General features: G+C 36.4%; 1 protein-coding gene across 8 annotated transcripts in view; it reads left to right on the top strand.

Annotated features, from left to right (window-relative positions):
* The window catches only part of RBFOX1 (RNA binding fox-1 homolog 1), a 629,150-nt gene that overhangs the window by 577,034 nt on the left and 31,824 nt on the right, over positions 1 to 20,292 (top strand). For all 8 annotated transcript variants that reach the window (XM_056536207.1, XM_056536206.1, XM_056536212.1 and 5 more), the window contains exon 10: positions 3,819 to 3,883. In XM_056536207.1, the coding sequence (XP_056392182.1) occupies positions 3,819 to 3,883 (65 nt within the window). The remainder of the gene's footprint in view (positions 1 to 3,818; positions 3,884 to 20,292) is intronic.

Here is a 20,292-nt window from a genome sequence, read left to right as displayed (position 1 = left end):
TTGGGACTACAGTTATGTAATTTTCCAAGCGTATCAGACTTTTGGATTGGACATGGCAGACTACTATTCTGACTACATTCGGGTGATAAGATTGAATGAGGTCTGTACCGGTCCATTTCAGTGGGACAGTTCAGACTTATCCTGTACCTCAATCAGGACACCAGATAATCAGACATGCTTTACGGGGGTACACATCTTGCAGCGTTCCCCAATTTAGACTGCAGAAATTTATTATAATGCCATACAGTTCCCGTATTAGGATTTTGATGAAAAATGGATTCCTCAAAGCCTGACTAAACTGTATTAAAACGTGTGTGTACAAATTTCAACCTGTATACAATTAAAGACCATGTACGGTTTGAAAAAATTATGTCCGGTTGCATCCGTTTTTAAGAAAAAACATATACATTTTTAACTTTTCACTTTATTTTGAATAAAGTTTCACTTGTTTGATTGAAATTGCAAGAAAAAAACTGTGCAAAGTCAAAAACCGTATGGTTAAAATGGGATGGAACCGTAAGCACACACGGTTCTGTATGGTTCCCATTGACTCCCATGTTAAAAAAAAAAAATGTATACAGTTTAATACGGTTTATTACCCGGACCAAAAAAAGTGGTAGACTACAGTTTTGGGTACGGGTAAAAAAAAAAAACGGACAAAACCGTATAAGGCGCAAAATGGACTAAAACGGATTATGTGTTTGACATACGGTTTACAATGTTAAGTCAATGCATACGGTTTTTATATGGTTCCGTATGGTTTTCAACTTGAAACCGTATATGGGAACTGTAGAGCAAAAATATGGTGTTCATGCACCCTAAGTGATGTACACCTTACACTAAAAATGCTTCAGACATATAGGCATGCCCATAGCCTAATATAGGACTGGCTTAAGTCAAACAACAGGTGTAAGTTTTGGCATACTTTTTTTTCCCCACATCATAAGTTCAGTACAAAGAATCCTAAAAAAAATTACAGTAGAAATCAGTAAACAGTGTATGCAGCTGTATGGCATACAGTCATCTCTCTCTCTCTCTCTCTCTCTCTCTCTCTCTCTCTCTCTCTCTCTCTCTCTCTCTCTCTCTCTCTCTCTCTCTCTCTCTATATATATATATATATATATATATATACTGTATGTCATGGTTCAGTGAACTTATCAAATTTTCCAGGCATTTTCCTGGTATCAAATGAAAATAGACTGGGTTCACTCATCGGGACATACTTTATTATATGAGATGATTTTTTTCAAAAATTTTGTTTGCAGTCATTTTTTCTCCTGTGACGACAAAAAATCTGCACAAAAATAGGATACATTTAGAAATTTTCCAATGTGTAAACGTGGCTTTAGACTATCTGATTATTGTTTTTTTTTTTACACTTTAGATTATTCATCTGCTATTAAACATCCATTTTCTGTATTGTATAATTAAAATACGGATGTATAATAAGGGATGAAATAACGGGTGCTAACGGCTGAATAATGTCTGTCAAAATAGCAGCATATTCATCAGTTAAAACCCGTTATAACATTCATCATGTACCGTTATTTTATGGCCGTTTTAACACCTCTGCCTACAGACTCCCGTAGCTGGGACTACTACTACTCCCATCATGGAACAGACTTGTTTCCATGATGGGAGTAGTAGTTCCCAAGCTGTGGGAGTCTGCTGGTAGCTGGGGAGGCTACATTAGTGTTTGTACTACTACCCCCATAATGGAATAGACTCTGTTCGATGATGTGGCTTGTAGTACAGGGGCTGAGGGACTGATTGCCCCAGGCCTCACTTCTAAGACCCGATGCATGTTCCACTCCCCTGCGATGTACAATGTATTTTTACTTTAATTTTTTAATTACCCTCTGGGAGCTCTGAATGGCCGATAAAGAGGAGCCATTCAAGGCTCCCGGCGGGTTTTTTAAACCTACAGTGTGCCTAATTACTGTATAATCACAATTCCCCTGACTTAAGTATATTCTTTTTAATCCCCCCCATGTTTATATGTATTATTTAGTCCCTGCCTGCTGACTGTTCATCTTCTAGCGCACAGCAGGGACATGCCATTCCATTACTTGCTGCTCATATCTGTACTTGACAGAGATGAGCAGAGAGAATCCCACCAGGAGCCCTGAATGGCTCCTCAGTACCGGCCATTCAGGACTCCTGGTGGGGAATTTAAAAATGAAAGTAAAAATACATTGTACATCGCAGGGGAGTGGGACATGTCACCCACTCCCCTGTTTAATAACTTCTGATCACATCGGGTCTCAGAAGTGAGGCCTGGTGCGATCAATCCCTCAGCCCCTGTACTACAACCCCCATCATGGAACAGAGGCTGGTCCATGATGGGGGTAGTAGTACAAACTCTAATTTAGCCTCCCCAGCCACCGGCAGACTCTCGCAGTTGGGGAACTGCTACTCCCATCATGGAAACAAGTCTGTCCCATGAAGGGAGTAGTAGTAGTCCCTCAGCACTGCAGAAAACTGCTGATGTCACCTCTTCTGAGAATGCTCAGAAGTAATAACGGATATTGTAAACCAGGTGGAATTGGATGACATTACAGGCTCATCCATTTGCCATAAACTTCAATGTCAAAATTTTAATGGGCGTGTTATTCCACCGTTATTTTTGACAGAAGAAAAATTTGTGACTGTGCCATCTTTTTTCTTCCATCACAAATAACATCCGTTACTCATGACGGGCTATAACGGGTCTTAACGGATAATCAAAAAATCCCATAGATTTTAATGGGATTTTGTAACGGCTGTTTAACATCCATTTTTTAAGGCTTTTGTAAAGGGAGTTTATAACAGGTCTTTTAACGGAGCAACTTTATAGTGTGAAAGGGGCCTTGACATTAGGTTGGATAAGGTGCAGGACAACTTATATTCAACTGCTGGGACCCCCCACGATCTCCTGCATGGCGCACCGACTCTCTGCAGGAAAGGAGTTGTGTTGGCCATGGCAGGAAGTTGTGGAAGACACGCCCCCATGTATCTTTCTGGGAGAGGCAGAGATAGTGTCACTGCCTCTCCCGTAGAGCTACATGGAAGGGGCTACATGGAAGGACACTTATCCCCTATCCTTTGGAGGTTAAGGTGTCCTGAACCACATAACTCCTTTAAATGGGTACTCCGGTGGAAAACTATTTATTTCGAATCAACTGGTGCCACAAAATTAAACTCATTTGGAAATTACTTCTATTAAAAATCTTAATCCTTCTAGTACTTACCAGCTGCTGTATAGTACAGTGGAAGTTAAACAGCTCTTTTCTGTCTGACCACAGTGCTTCCTGCTGACACCTCTGTCCATGTCAGAAACTGTACAGAGCAGGAAAGGTTTGCTTTGGGGATTTGTTCCTGCTCTTGACAGTTCCTGATACAGATAGAGGCATCAGCAGAGAGCACTGTGGTCAGACGACTGAAAAGAGCAACTCACCTTCCTCTGTAGTTTACAACAGCTGATAAGTACTGGAAGGATTAAGATTGTTTAATAGAAGAAATATACAAATCTGTTTAACTTTTTGGAGCCAGTTGATATGATAAAAATAGTTTTCCACCGTGTACCCCTTTAATGAAACAAAATGCAAGATTAACCAATTATTTCTACAGTACAGGTTTTCTGCTAACATTGCTAAGCATAAATTATAATTATTAAATGTTTGTAGTAATGGTCTACAGACATGTTTTCCCTGTTATAAATGTTTGATTTAGAATTGATTAATTTAGATATCTGAGATTGTTTTTCAGGACAATGTTATTAACATGTAACATCTTTTTAACAACCAGAAATAAAACAAGTGTTCTCATTGACTTTTCAGGGTGGTTATGCTGCCTATCGATATGCTCAGCCTGCAACAGCCACTGCAGCTGCATATAGTGACAGGTAAGGACTGTTTTATGTGTCTCATTGGTTCGCTTAAAGTTGTAGGTTATACTGTGGTACTTAAATGTACAAAATGTTAGGAATACAGGAGCTGCCTCATGCTCTAAGAGCTTATCATGACCTATTTTAACAATATGAAACCATATGCATATATATACAAATTCAGCTGAAAGGGTCAAATTTTAACATCCAGTTCAAAAACAAAAATAACATATATTCCAGTTAAGAAAAATATATAATTACAAAATGTTTCAGTATAATTTTCCCTTACATTTATAATAGGCATTATTCAAGATTTTCCATTATGAAGGAATATTACAACATGAGTACAGTATTATATTAAATGTAATCCTCCATATAGGACTAATATATAGTTTTATGTCCAGTGCAAAGCCTAAAGGGGGTGTTTTTATTCCCTATCACATGCACCTTCCCCTCCGAGCCCTGCATTAGGTATAATAAAATGTCATGTATAATATATAACATATCATTTTCTACTGCAATATTCCTTTATGGCTATATTACCACCCATATTATTTTTTTTACAGTCATTCTTATATATTTGTGGCTCATGTATTCCAGCTGCAAATGCAGTTCGTAGGCACTATTTCCATTTCCATGTACAATTCACAGTAGATGTGACCTGTTTAGTAAAACTCCCAGGGAGCAACATAAAATAGTATTAATAATAATAATAATACTAATAGCATCAATAATAATTATAATAATAATAGTAACAATAATAATCCATCAAGAATTTTTTAGCAATCAAATAAATGTTTTATTCACACATTGTAAAACATGGCCATAAAATAGATATTTATTCTAACATTGCAATGTTGCCCATTTTTGTTTTTTTAAACAATATGTGCACTGACAGTCTCATTTTTATAGACTTTCAGACTAAGTTTACACAGTGTAAAGTGGAAACAAAAAAAAAAAAGTAAAAATACAGTAAATCAGGTAAAAAAAAAAAAAAAAAGTGGTTGGCAACCCATATGTTACTATTAAATTTGAAAAGTGTTCCTTAAGCCATACTGAATATTAACAGGGAACAACATTTGTAAGTACAAAAGTAGAGGCATGTGACTCTTATCCTAAGGCTGACTGTTAATAAGAAGGTTTTGACACTAGCATCAATTTTCAGTAATACTATGAGTCTATGACTATATCCATGATGCCACTAGAACAAAAGTATTTAGGGCTGTCACCAGCTGAAAAGTCACATGCAAGGTGCCTGAAAGAGTAGCTCCCATGCTACCACTTGTGACATACTGAACTACATGGCATACCACAGAAGCAATAGAACATCTTTACTAATCTTGCATTCAAGTAATAAATACAAAATAAAGTAATAATTCATCCAAATTTTCCTGTAGTACTAATATATCATATAATAAATAATTGTCTAGTTACAAAAATATGAAACTATTAATTATAAAGGAATATATTCCTTTATAATTAATAGCTGTCATGCCTCCTCCCATAGGCTTGCCCCCTCCCATAGGCTTGCATTGAGGGGGCGGAGAGTGATGTCACACGGGGGCGGGCCGTGATGTTTCAATGCTCCGGCCCCTTTCATCGCCAGTAATCAGACCTGGAGCGAACACGGTCCGGGGACTGATTATAACTGGGTGCTGCGTGCAAGATCACGGGGGTCCCCAGCGGTGCGATCCCCATGATCAGGCATCTTATCCCCTATCCTTTGGATAGGGCATAAGATGTCTTAGCGCCGGAGTACCCCTTTAAAGCATCTACCTTCAGTAAGTTTTCACATTCTAAAAAGTTGAAATTCAGCCTCTGTTAACAACCTGTTAGTTTCATCACTTTCTTTAAGAAAATCTGTCAAGTCATGGGCCAGTAAACCACCAGCATGATTTAATGTGGCTATGGTATAATTTCTTAAAATTGTCATTAAGTCTGCACGTTCCTAAGCATTGGGGGCATGCACATTGAGTATATCAACCCGAGGTTAAGTACACAACACTTGCTTACAACACATACGCAGTGAAGTATGTAAATATGTTGTACGACTGTGCCTTTATTAGCACTAAATGCATGCACCCAGAGTCAACAGGAGAAGAGTCCTGGACTTGTCTTAGATAAGGTAACATTAATAAACAGAGGAACATAGTAGGCAGCTTTGAAACCCCAGCTGCATAAAGGAATGCTGGTGGTCTAATGGCCCAAAATGTAATGACAGGAGAACTTGTCTAATAAATCTATCCAATTCATATATTCAAAAATCCATATATGAGCATAAAACACTTTACTTTGGTGGACATCTCCAGATACCCTAAAACTATTATTTACGCTTAGGAGGTTGAGGAATATCAGGGTAACATGATTGTCTGAAATGTTAATTGGGCAGAGAATTAGGCAGTGTAGGTGTTCAATATTAGACAAGCATATTCTAGAACATTTCTGAAACAATACTGAAAAAATCGTACTGGCTGCCATCTGTGGGCCATCCCCATGGATATCCACCTTTAGTGACAATGTGGTATTTGTTGGATATATTAAAGTTGAGTTCTCAGTTTTAAAGATCAGAAATGCACGTTTCAGGAACAGAGTAAAAAAATAATTATAATAGTGTTTAAAAGTAAAGGGCCCAAACATATTATTTCATCTGAGTAAAAAAAACTGTCTGGTTTTGTCCACAGGGAATAACCAATCAGAGCTCAGCTTTCATTTCTTTAACTGCTCTGGTAAAATTAAACCTCAGCTGCAATTGCTTCCTATGGGCACAGTCAGACAGGGGCAAAATCAAACAGTTTTAATCCTCAGATAAAGAGCAATAAATCATGGCCAAAAAGTTTATGTTACAAAATCCTTTTTAACCTATAAATGCAGATATGATCTACAATACTACTTCTGGTTAATATTAATAGTGTAGAGTTGTGCAGTAATATGGAACCTGTCATCATTTTCATATTGTCCAAACCATGAAGCATTGACCCACGAGCCTTCACCGATGGATCTCTCCCTGTTTAAGTATAAGCAGAGATCTTTTAATCAAAGCCAGTGGGGCAGGCAGAAGTTAGGCCTGGTTCACATATGTCCGGCAACCAGCATAGGTGAACTCAGCCTAGATCATGACACAACTGATGCCACAACTGATGGCAAGTTGTAATCAGTTGTATGGCATCCAGCGTCCAATGTTTCTGGATGGCAGACAAACTGTGTTCCCCTGTCCGGTGCTCTCTGGCATGTCCAACCATCTGGCATCAGAATTGAGAGGCTGGATAATTGTGGACTGTCCCATTCAAATGAATGGGCTCAGTTCTAGCATCAGTTTCCCTCCGGTGCATGCCGGAGGGAAACTATGCCAGACACTTGATATAGCATATATATATATATATATATATATATATATATATATATATATGTATATATATATATATATATATATATATATATATATATATATATATGAACCCAGCCTTACTAGGGCATTGCCCTGATAACTCATAGTTCAGGCAGCATGAAATGATGACTGGTTTCCAGTAAATGATCTATAACCAACATGTATACTACATAACCAAATAGGAGAAATTTATTATAATTATTATTATTTTACTCTATATTATAATTTTTATGAACTAATTTGATTACCCCCAATATATCCAAACATTTCCATACATTTGTGCATGAAAAATAAAAAGAACAGTTCTTTAATACCCAACAATATAGGCTTCACTTTTTTATTCTCAATATATATATATATATATATATATATATATATATATATATATATCCAAAGAATAAGTTGGCCAGCACTATTGATTCCAAACTATTGTAAAAACCTGGCTTACAGGTGCAGGCTGCTGGATTAAATATACAGCAACAAGAGAATACAGCAGCACACTGCTAGCACAGAGATTTAGATGAAACATGAGTATATAGATAAAACATGAAAAGCTATACAGCTGTAGTGCAATAAATGAAAATATGAAACTATGAAATTATGAGGTACTTAGCTTGCAAATTTGGCGCCAAATAGCGTGGACCGTCCCACCACGGTAAGGTAACCTCATTTTGGGACAGACCCTACACTATGAATATGCCTCTGTGTGAACAGTACAGCAGGCATTGCAAGGTCTGAAACATCTAAGGCACCTTATATACACCTAATAGAAGTGGGTGGGGTACAGGAGCCAACACGGAGGTAGCCACTCCACCATATGTGTAATACTACCAAAGAATAAGTTGGCCAGCACTATTGATTCCAAACTATTGTAAAAACCTGGCTTACAGGTGCAGGCTGCTGGGCTAAATATACAGCAACAGGAGAATACAGCAGCACACTGCTAGAACAGAGATATAGATGAAACATGAGTATATAGATAAAACATGAGTATATAGATAGAACATGAAAAGCTATACAGCTGTAGTGCAATAAATGAAGATATGAAACTATGAAATTATGAGGTACTTAGCTTGCAAATTTGGCGCCAAATAGCGGGGACCGTCCCACCACGGTAAGTAACCTCATTCTGGGACGGACCCTACACTATGAATATGCCTCTGTGTGAACAGTACAACAGGCATGCAAGGTCTGAAACATCCAAGGCACCTTATATACACTTAATAGAGGTATTCTCCTGTTGTTATATATATATATATATATATATATATATATATATATATATATATATATATATATAGTAGACATTGCTACCCAGAACCATGATGGGTTCGCACACAGTACACATATTGGCAAATATTTACCAAGCTACACAAACAGTGAAAATCCTCAAAAGTTGCACATTTGAGCAGGAATGGTGTTTTGATGTTCTATAAAAAATTGCCATTGCTGCTGGACCAAATATAGGTGGAGCTTTACTTACGTGCAGCGCACCAAAAAATGCCACACATAGTAGATCTCCCCCATTGTGTTGTTTTATATGTTGTAGGAAAGGTGACAACCTGAAAGTGTCACATGGTAAAATATATTGAATTATTTGGTGAATCATGGGTAGATTTTCCCAACAGTTTTCTTTTGTATTTTATTGTTTTCATAGTATTCATAATTATATAAATATGTTGTGTGGAATGATGGATTATGTGCAGTGCATGAATACTTTGCAGTATTCCTTGGTTAGTGGGACAGGTAGATTGAAGGAAAGTAATTGCATGTGTAGCTGACGCATGTTTTGTCAGAAAGGTAAGAATGTTTTTGTTGTCTTTATTGATATGCTGTTTTATCATTATGCATTATCAAAGTGCTCTCTTGAATGCCATAGTGGCTTTTAATCACTGAACACAAAGCTGAGGGAGTGCTGCATATCCGTTGCCATTCCATTGCAAAGACAAAGAGCAATGCAAGCATGTGGTGGTTTTCTTGAACATTTTGTAAAACTATCTTTTCCAATCCATTACTTTACTTTTCAGATGCTCAATTGCAATGTGACTATGCACACATAAACTATTGGATTCAAGCCTTTGCATGTGTTTTGGTATACACTGTATTGGTTGTGCATTAAGACTGTACAGTAAGAGATGCTTTTGATTTGGAAAACACAAAAAAGAAAATGCATGTTTGATTTTTTTATTTGATAGCAATGTTGTCCTGAACAAATGTACTTACAGTCCTATGTAAACATGTTACCGATTACTATTATTGACACTATTTATGGCTGAATACAATCAGTAGTCACAATAAAAAAAAAAGTGACACAAGCATGGAGATCAAATGTCACAGGAACTACAGTATGATCAATAAAACCCATTATATGAGAAATAGGAATTGGCTACTCAATAGCAATAGTCCGCCATCACATTGTGTTTACTTACCTTCCTTACTGTTACATTGTAATGGTTTTGTGCTTCCTGTTGTTTGCCGTTACTGCATATTTTTCTACATTATGGTATCCAGGGGCTGCTTTCTCCATGGCACAGATTGCTTTTGGGCAGTAAATGAGTGTGTTGTATATTAAATACTGCTGCCTACGTAGATGTCATTTAGCAGGTGTACACAACTGAGCACCTACTGAAAAGCATAATAAACTGAACTCATCTAAAAGTGAGGTATTTGTACAACTTTACATTTTACAAGCCTCCATCTCATTTGTGTCCAGGAAGGGTACCATCACATATGTCTTGGGATCTGGCTTAGTTTTCCTCCATCCATCCTGCAGAAATACCTTTAATACCATATACAACTGATGCACTTTGCCATTAGTTTTCAGTACTGAGCCAGATCGCCAGACATATGTGACGCCAGCCTTAGAATTAGTTTAGTCCCCACTGTATGGCAAGCTTCATCTGTGGCCCAGTAAAAGATAACAGGAAGTATGTGTTATGGTATCATATAGGTATAACACACTTTGGTTACATAAAATTATCCTAAGCTGATTTTTTTTTTCTTTTTTCTTTTGAAAAGGGTAATTGTTGTCTTATGCTTACTATAAGCTTAGCTTTGGATTACCACTGTTTTTATGATAACACCTTTTCCAATGCAAATATCTGTTTTTGGTGCTTAACACTGACCAGTTATCCAGTACAATGATGAAGTTCTGGAAAATTTTTTACTGAAATGATAATCCAATTAATTCCAGTTGAATGTAACTACATTTTTCACGGCATGAAACATTTGGAATTTGGTTATGCACTTATAGAGACTTCAATGTATGTTTTTGTAATTAAATTACTATGCATGTTTCTTACATTTCATGTGTGAGGTACGAGATTATTGTAGATTTGACTCAAGCAAGCCCCCCCAATGAAAATCTTGCCCTTGTATAGAAAACAATGAAAGTTCATTATTCACTTCATTATTCTAAACTCAGTGGAAAATTAAAATGGACAATAACTGGATAGGACAGCAACAGGACCATGTCTTTTCTTGGGCAGTTTCGATGTATACGATTGAGAGGGGTCATTTTACAAGTCATGTCAAAAAGTTAAGAAAAACATATTTTAATTCTCAGGAAAACACATAACTCAAAGTCCTGTTTTACTGTGATGATCATGAGGACATCATGGCAAAATCTGTCAACACTCCATTAGAGTCTTGTACTTTGAATCCATAGTTTTGAATTGTAAAGGTTTTCTCCAGGTAACAATAATTGTTGGAATTATAAAAGGAAATTGTGCTCTAAAGTTTTTTTTTTGAATTTTGTTTAATTCCCTAAATTAGTATTGGGGGGCTTCAACCAATTTTTAAGTCAACGTCAGGAGTCATCCTCCATACTTCCTGCTGGATCCCCTTTGGTTTAGAAAACTATTACAAAAACTGTAATGGATTTTCTGGCCAAAAACTGAGCTTAAAGTTTTACACTTTAATTGCACCTTGGTCTTATTTCAAACTTGAATAACTGCAGTGTATGGACTTTAGCAATAAACAATCTTGTTATTAATGTGGCCATACCACAATTTTATCTTTCTTACTCACGGCATGTGACCTTAGGCAGGCACTTAGCTTCCCATAAATTGTACATTGGAAGGAAATTTGCATCTTAAGTATGATTCCTGTCATGAATAATAAAACAGGAAAGTGGGCTGTATGTACAATATTCTGTTTTAGAGATAAACATGAACATAGGATTCCTAATCACTCACAATGCTGGGAAAAAATTGGAGGTTTTATATTTCCTTGACACAAAGATCTTGTCCCCATAGTGTTATTTTGGAACATTTATTTATAATAATAAGAAAATATGTTAATAGCTAAAGTACAAAGATCACTGTGTAAACAGATTGTAGTTTGGTACAATGTATAATTGCCTTACATTATTCTTGAAAAAATTAATTATTCCTATTTTACAAGAATAAAGTAAGAAGTACTGAACAGATCTGGTAGAAAGCACAATGGACGAAATAAGATGAAGTGCAATAATATCCAAATAATGCTATGTCCCTATTAAAAATAATAAAAATGAGGGTCTATGAGCAATAACTTTTTAATTATGAAAGATGTTATGTTTTAAGAAGGGTCTGCTGACAATTTATTATGATATCTTACAATTATAAATTATTTGATATATATATATATATATATATATATATATATATATAATTTTGTGATTGTTACAATTTTTAAACATTGAGGGGCCTTGTCATTTGTGAGAGGAATTATTATTGTTTGTATAGTGGATTTATTACTGGCTATTGTTTAATTAACTGGTAAAGAGTAGTGTAGATGGATGTACGCTGTGTGTAGAGTAACTAGTCCTCTAGGCACAGTGACTGTTAAATTATACAATACTGACTGAACTGCATATAAATAATACACCTGGTTTAGAAAGACTCTTCTTTCTGTGCATATTGACTGACAGAGTCATATTATTTTTAACACCATTGCGGGTGGGTAGGCAGAAGTTGGCAAGGCAAATAAATAGCTGTTTTTATGGTCATACTCCACTGGAGATGTAACAATTGCCTCAGTTGGTTTAAAAAAAACTAGGACTTAAGCATATCTTCTCATATTCTTTATTAACCAACTTGTATGCCTCTAGTATCTCTATGATGTTAGTTTTTACATGTATCCTAGAGCCATATCTTGAACGTTCTGGACCTGGGGCAAGATTTGGAGTCCCTACTATCAATATGCCCTTTATAGTTCTCCTATTAATATTCCCCTTACTTTGCCAATAGCAATCCTGCCATTGCATGTCCATTCTTTCAGTGGAATTACACGTTGACTGCATTGTCATCAGTGATAATGGCACAGGTCCACATGGTCCTACAACCGAAGGATTTTGGTGGTGGTCACCAGATGGAATTTCCAAGAGAAATTCCTGATAGGGATTCCATGCATGGAGATTCCATAGTGTGAGCTACCCTTACATTGTAGCTAAAAACATATTATAACATAGTTAAAAGGTCATGACTTCCAGTCCCTTGGTTAAGGTATAACTTCACTTAACATGATGGTAAAAAATATAACTTATAACTGAGGCACTGGCCATCATGAACTTATAAATAGTGTTGAGCGCGAATATTCGCAATTCGAATATTTATTGCGAATTTCACATATTCGCATGTTCGCGAATGTGGCGAATATAGTGCTATATATTCGTAATTACAAATATTCATATTTTTTTTCACACAGGACACATCACAGTGATCTCATCCCTCCCTGCTTCCAGCTTGTTGTCTAAAGAATGCTGCTATACTTTTTACTGTATTAGACTGGAGAGCGAATATTTGTGAATATCCTCATATTCGCGAATATCGTCACTAAAATTACATAGGTAGATAGATAGTGATGATATTAGCGAATATGACATGACAATATTCAAAATGAAAAATGTCACAGACCCATTATCACTTCTGTAAAGCCCAAGAATAGACAGAGAATTAGGAGATAGATAGATGGATAGATAAATAATATAGATAGATAGGTAAATAGTAATCCGCATGCGTGTGAATATGTGCATGCACATCTGTATTTCCGCGAAGCAAAAATAACCACAAATATGTTGAATATGTGAATTTCACAAATATAGGACGGATATTCGTCCATATATTTGCGAAATATCGTGAATTCAAATATGGAATATGCCACTCATCACTACTCAAACACCTGGCAAACCTTTTATTTTTTTCTCACTTACCAAAATGCTGACTTTTATTTGCTATATATTATGTCCAATAGGTCACTAATGACTTTATTTGAAATCCATCAGTATTCCTACTTGGTTTTCATAAATTATGATGGCAAATATATACTAGTGCTGCTATCCTAAGGCTATGTTTACACAGTGTAAAATGTTATGGTTTATTTTATTTAATACATCCATCCATAATCTGCAAAAAATATTTGCAAAAAAAAAAGTGCCACAAAATTTTATACTGTGTGCCCACCAGTACCGATACAGATGTGAACAGACCAACAAAGTGACTGACATATCATATTTAAGGCAGCCTAAAAAATTATGAGCAGCAAAGTGTAATATTGTACAGTTCTTCTCATGGTACAAACATACAATATGTACTTATCAACTGCAATATTATGTACTTAAAGATTCTATTGCTTATGACAGAAACTACACTGCAAAGCCAATTTTTTTGTGCCCTGTGTTTAACAACCCTATTATATTAAAGTAATAATCATTTGAGTTGTACAATCTACATGAGTCAAACCGCAAAATGAAAACATAAAATACAGATACATTAAAGCTAATGCGTGAATGCAAAACTACAGGTTATGCCAGGTAACAGCAATTTATGTGTTGTCATAATCTTATAGTAATGTTATCATACATAAGCTTACAAAGGCTTATAAAAGTTTAGGAAAAAACATATTAAAACCATACATTTCCAGTGTCATAGCCCCAAAGGACTATGATTGTTTTAGCTGCATATCAAGAACCAGTCAAACTGATACATATCTCTTTTTCTATATTAAGAGAAGAATATGGCTTCTAAATTATAGAAACTGAACACAGAATACACTAAATTCTATTAATTTAGTACCTTTTAAGTATATTAAGATTATTTATTGGGGTTACACAGATTCATTGTGGGGTCAAAACAGTCAGACCATGCAAGTCAATTGTTAGATAAGTCTCTTTAAGGAAGGTTAACCAGCAAGATATTTATTGCATATCAGCTAGTAATACAATTGTTATTTGTGGGTTTTAAAGGATAAAAACCCCAAACATATTTTTAAGTAAGGTTTGTGGCCCCTGATTTTCACTATGAGAGCATGATAATACTACATTGAGAGCAGTGCATATCTATTTTTTTCATACAGAAATTGATTTGAAAACCCTCTGTAAATCGCTGTATGAAATCGGACACATATGGAGGTACTGTCAGGCCTTATAGGTCCTGTGAGTACTTTATCATACATCCCTGAAATTGGAAAGTCATAAATATGTGCATTACGGTGTCCATGCACTTTTGAATAAAGTCAGCCAAACCTGTAAACTTTGGCTAGTGTATGGCGGCTTCCCTAGTCTCTTCTGACATCATGTCAGTGGAAAAAGGGGTCAGGTGTATTATATTTTTTTCCACCCAACAATTGTTTTGGGAAAGAAAGGTTGCTACCAGAGCTCTTTGGGGGAGACCTACCTTTCTTTTCCCCATAGAGTAACAACTGTTCAGCTGTACCAAACAGTCATGTGTATGGAGAGGTTGGGAGAAATAACTGTTGTCCGAAAGGTCTGCTTCTGCTACTGAGCAGAATAATTTTCATTCTATGCAGAAAGCAAAAAATATGTACAAATATTTTTGACTGAGTGGAAACAGTACTTTTTGAAGGCACTTGTCTATGTTTCTTTGCAGTAGGTAAAATGTGTCATCTTAACTAAAAATATTGGTGAAGGGAAGTAAGACTTAACAAGCATATGTTAGAAGAGACTACAAATAAACAGGTTTGCTAAATCTCTTCAGAGTGATTTATTTTGTTATATTGTTCCAGCAAATTACATGCATTGCATCATTAAAAGGGACTAGGCTTTATGGCCTGCACGGCTTGTGTATCTTGTGACAACAATTTGCACGTCCCTCTAATGACTTGCACCGTTTCATGGGTTTCTCAGGCCTGCTGTGCTTATTAAATTGAATGGCACGAGAAAATACATTCAACATATCAATTGCTTATAGCTGTGAAATATACAGTGCAGATATTGAATGGATGTGCTTTATTTAATATGAAAATTGGTCTTGGATATTCTGTAGCATTGCTTTGTTTAGAAATAAACAGATTAACTGCTGCATGCAGAGTATCATTTTCTTCTATTTATTACTAGCCATTCTACCCATTTAGTATTTAGGACAGGTTGCAAGTAAGGGGTTAATTCAATTTGAGAAGTCATTCCATTCAATTGAAAACTAAAAGGTTTCAACTTGGTTCTCTGTGTTTCTAACTCCCAGCTATTAACATCTCGGTTGGACATTAACTGCACGAGATGCACAGTAATGTGCACCCTGGGTGCTGTTTTGCCGATGTGAGCAAAAATACCCATGTAGGATTTATATGACTTACTGCTTCAGGGTTTTTTAACTCATTTGGGAAGGCCTTGTGCACTTTTCTTATAAAGGTAAAACTCATCCATCTGATAATTCCCATTTTAAATCTTGAGATAAAGAATTTTCCCTAGATTCATGGGTCAGAGCAGGAAAGCCCTTTGGGGTAATCCATTCTTCTTATTATTACTGCATTGTTATGCAGTTCTGCAGATTGAATAGCAATGCTGACATCTGGGGGACATGCAGGGTTTGTCACTTACAACTGGGAAAACCATAATCTGTAATGGTTGCTATAGTTAGGCTATTCTGTGAAAAAATTCTACATTCTGCTCAATACAATGTAGCAATGCATAATATAACTACAGCTTATTTAACATGTTCTATAATCTTAAAAATACACAGACATACGCATTCGATCTAGCAGAGATTACTTTACCATTTGACTATTTCATATACACAGTGAAAACTGATCACTAATAAAGCAACACACAAGAGCTGATCCTCATGGTGCTTCATACCAAAAACAAGTTCAACCCTGCTACATATGCTTATTTTCTGTAAATGTTTCTGTGCACACATAGGCATACAGGCTTTTATTCTATTGTTCACTAAGAGTTGTTGACTGCATTGTATTTTATCCATCTAAGGACCACAGGTTTTTTCATTTTTTCACTTTCGTTTTTTTCTCCTCATCTTCTAAATAGTATTTTTTGGGTTGTGCCAAATATTTTACGATAAAATCAGTGATGTCATTACAAAGGACAACTGGTTGCACAAAATACAAGAACTCATAACCGTCTGTAGATGAAAATATAAAAGAGTTATGATTTTTAGAAGGCAAGGAGGAGAAAACAAAAATGCAAAATTAAATTGGCCTGGTCCTTAAGGCCAAAATGGGCTTGGTACTTAAACCCCTTGCCACAAATGGACGTTCAACTGCGGCTCCCGAGGTATGATGCACGCTCTGCAGGCTATAAGCAACCAGGACCCAAGTCTAATGCAGGACATCGCCGATCAGACTGATGTCCGGCATTGACTCTTTAGACACGGCTATCAAAGTCGATCGCCGCGTCTAAAGTGAAAGCTTCCCAGCAGCTCATTTAACTCCTCCCCTAATAAAAGTTAATAAAAAATAGACAGAAAAGAACAACCTTAACTTCAGAGGCTCAAAAGTACTGAAAGGATTAAGATTTTTTAATAGAAGTAATTTACAAATCTGTTTAACTTTCTGGAGCCAGTTGATATATAAAAAAAAGTTTTTTCCTGGAATACCCCTTTAAGCACGCAGCGATACACATATGTTTATTCATGTTTACATATGTTTATTTATGTTCAAATTTTATTTTTTTTTATGGGAAAAGGGGGGTGATTCAAACTTTTATTAGGGAAGGGGTTATAATTCACATTTATTATTATTTTATTTTTTTTACTTTTCATACACCATTTTATGGTCTCCATAGGGAACTATTGCATGCAGTCCTTGAATTGCATACACTGTTTAATGCTATGCCATAGCATAGCATTGATCAGTGTTATTTGTGCTTGATCGCTCCGGGCTGCTTAGGCATCCTGGAGCATCCTATCAACGATCGGATGGCAAAGAGGCAGGTAAAGACCCCAGTGGTCCTGATCAGCTCCGCTAAGCTGTTTTTTATTTTTATTTTAGAAGCTGTTATCAACTTTGATGCGGGTCCTGGCAGCTGATAGCCGTCGGCACCACTATAATGTGTGGTCAGCTCCTGAGGCTGCGTCATAGAAGGGGAGCTATTTGTCCTTAAAGGGGTACTCCGGTACAAAACATTTTTTTTAAATCAACTGGTGCCAGAAAGTTAAACAGATTTGTAAATTACTTATATATAAAAATCTTAATCCTTCCAGTAGCTGCTGTGTACTACAGAAGAAGTATTTCTTTTTTAATTTATTTTCTGTCTGACCCAGTGCTCTCTGCTTACACTTCTGTCTGTTTCAGGAACTGTCTAGAGCAGGATATGTTTGCTATGGGGATTTGCTCCTGCTCCTGACAGTCGACAGAGGTGTTAGCAGAGAGCACTATGGTCAGACAGAAAAGAAATTCAAAAATAAAAGAACCCCCTCTGTAGTATACAGCAGCTGATAAGTACTTTAAATAGAAGTAATTAACAAATCTGTTTAACTTTATTGCACCAGTTGATTTAAGGGTTATAAATACATACATACAAAACATGTAGGGCTACTTTAAATACATTCACACAATACATTACAAACTAGTAATTTCTTCTTTAATAATTAATAATAATATAGTATATTTGATCATTTCAAGTAAATGTGGGATACACTTTGTGATTAGTTTACTTATGTTATATTTAACTAAAATAGATTGTGGATGCCTTAAAGGGGTACTCCGGTGAAAACCTTCTTTTTTTTTTTTTTTTAAATCAACTGGTGCCAGAAAGTTAAACAGATTTGTAAATTACTTCTATTAAAAAATCTTAATCCTTCCTGTACTTATTAGCTGCTGAATACTACAGCGGAAATTCTTTTCTTTTTGAAATACAGAGCTGTCTGCTGACATCATGAGCACAGTGATCTCTGCTGACATCTCTGTCCATTTTAGGAAGAGTGCCCCCCCCCAGAGAAAAAACTATTGTTCCCACCCCAATTGTTTCCAACTTTTCCCACTCCTCCAAAAATGTTAAGTTTGTTAGTACATTATGTCTGCTCTAAAAATATAACTAGTCCCCCAAAATAAGCCCTTATATAGTCACATGAACAGAAAAATAAGTGATAATGCAATAATAAGACATGAGCAAACTTTTGAAAAATTCAATTTGTCCGATTCACCAAATGTAAAAAAAAAATTTTTAGATCTAAATTTATTTGCGGCAAATCTATATTAAAAACGTCTGTTTCTGGTCTAAAGAGAGCCTCAAAAGGGGTATAGAACACTTTGCTTTGTTCTAACATGCATATGGAGTGTGCTGGGGTAGTGAAATAATACTTTTATCTAGAATGACATGCAGATTACAGGCATCACTTGTAGAATCACTGCCTCAGAGAAGCACAATGACATAGCCAGGAGGTTGCAACAGTATGAGGAGATCATATAGTGGCTGAATGACGACACAGCGTGGAGGTGTTGGCAGCAAGAGAACATACAGTGGCTAAATGACACAGCGTGGCGTGGAGGTGTTGGCAGCATGAGGAGACCCTAAAGTGGCTGAATGACAAAGCGTGGAGGTGTTGGCAGCATGAGGAGACCATATAGGGGCTGAATGAAAAAGCTTGTCTGTGGCTGAAGCATGAGGAGACCATATAGTGGCTGAATGACACAGCATGGAGGTGTTGGCAGCATGAGGAGACCATATAGTGTCTGAATGACACAGCGTGGAGGTGTTGGCAGCATGAGGAGACCATATAGTGGCTGAATGAAAAAGCTTTGATGTGGCTAAAGTATGAGGAGACCATATAGTGGCTGAATGACACAGCATGGAGGTGTTGGCAGCATGAGGAGACCATATAGTGGCTGAATAATACAGCCTGGAATTGGCAGCAGGATGAGGAGACACTAGGGCTTCCCAATACCTAAGATTAAAAGACGAATTTTGAAATTTAAATTGAAGATTTAGGGTAGCTAATGCTACCATAAACATTTTTTAGGCCCAGACCTAGCCCCAGCAGCATCAGTAAACCATATATTGTCTGAATGACACAGCCTAGAGTTGGCTGAAGCATCAGGAGACCATATGGTGTCTGAATTGCACAGCCTGGAGTAGGCAGCAGCATGAGGATACACAAGGCTTCACAATACCTAAGATTAAAAGACACATTTTGAAATTGAAATTGAAGATTTAGGGTAGCTAGTGCTGCCATAAATATTTTTTAGGCCCAGACCCAGGCCCAGCAGCATCAGTAAACTAGATATAGTATCTGAATGGCACAGCCTGGAGTTGGCAGAAGCATGAGGAGACCATTGAAATTTAAGATTTTGAAATTGAAATTTAAGATTTTGAAATTAAAATTAAGGATTTTATATTTGAAATTTCACTACTCTGCCTGACATACTTATTGCATATATTAGGGGAGTATTCACTACGCTTAAAACAGTATTTGTCTAGAACAGCAGCAGGTGTGTACTATTGGCTGTTCTTTCACAGTATTGTGTAAAATGTGCTACAGTACGCTTAACAATACTTTATTTGTCCCAGATTCCAAAATTCCTTTATAATCAGAAAATGTCAGAATACCACCTGACATCCAAAATAAGAAAATGATACATATGTTCTCTGAAAGAGAGGAACCTTCATTAGATTACAATATAAGTATTGTGTGTTCCAGTGACATTAGCTCATCGGAGGAACAGGAAAACATGATACAACTTAATTCTGCAACTGAAGAACCACAACAAAGAATGAACAACTTAAAGCCTACTGGAACTGAGGAACTTCAAAATGGTAAATGTACCACCTGGGATAGTCAGTCAATTCCAGTAGCCGGTGGTCAGTATCCAC

This window comes from Hyla sarda, chromosome 8 (genome assembly GCF_029499605.1).
Source record: "Hyla sarda isolate aHylSar1 chromosome 8, aHylSar1.hap1, whole genome shotgun sequence".
In the NCBI taxonomy this organism is placed as follows: Eukaryota; Metazoa; Chordata; class Amphibia; order Anura; family Hylidae; genus Hyla; species Hyla sarda.
The sequence above is the reverse complement of the archived record's forward strand: the minus strand, read 5'-3'. Positions and strand labels throughout refer to the sequence as shown.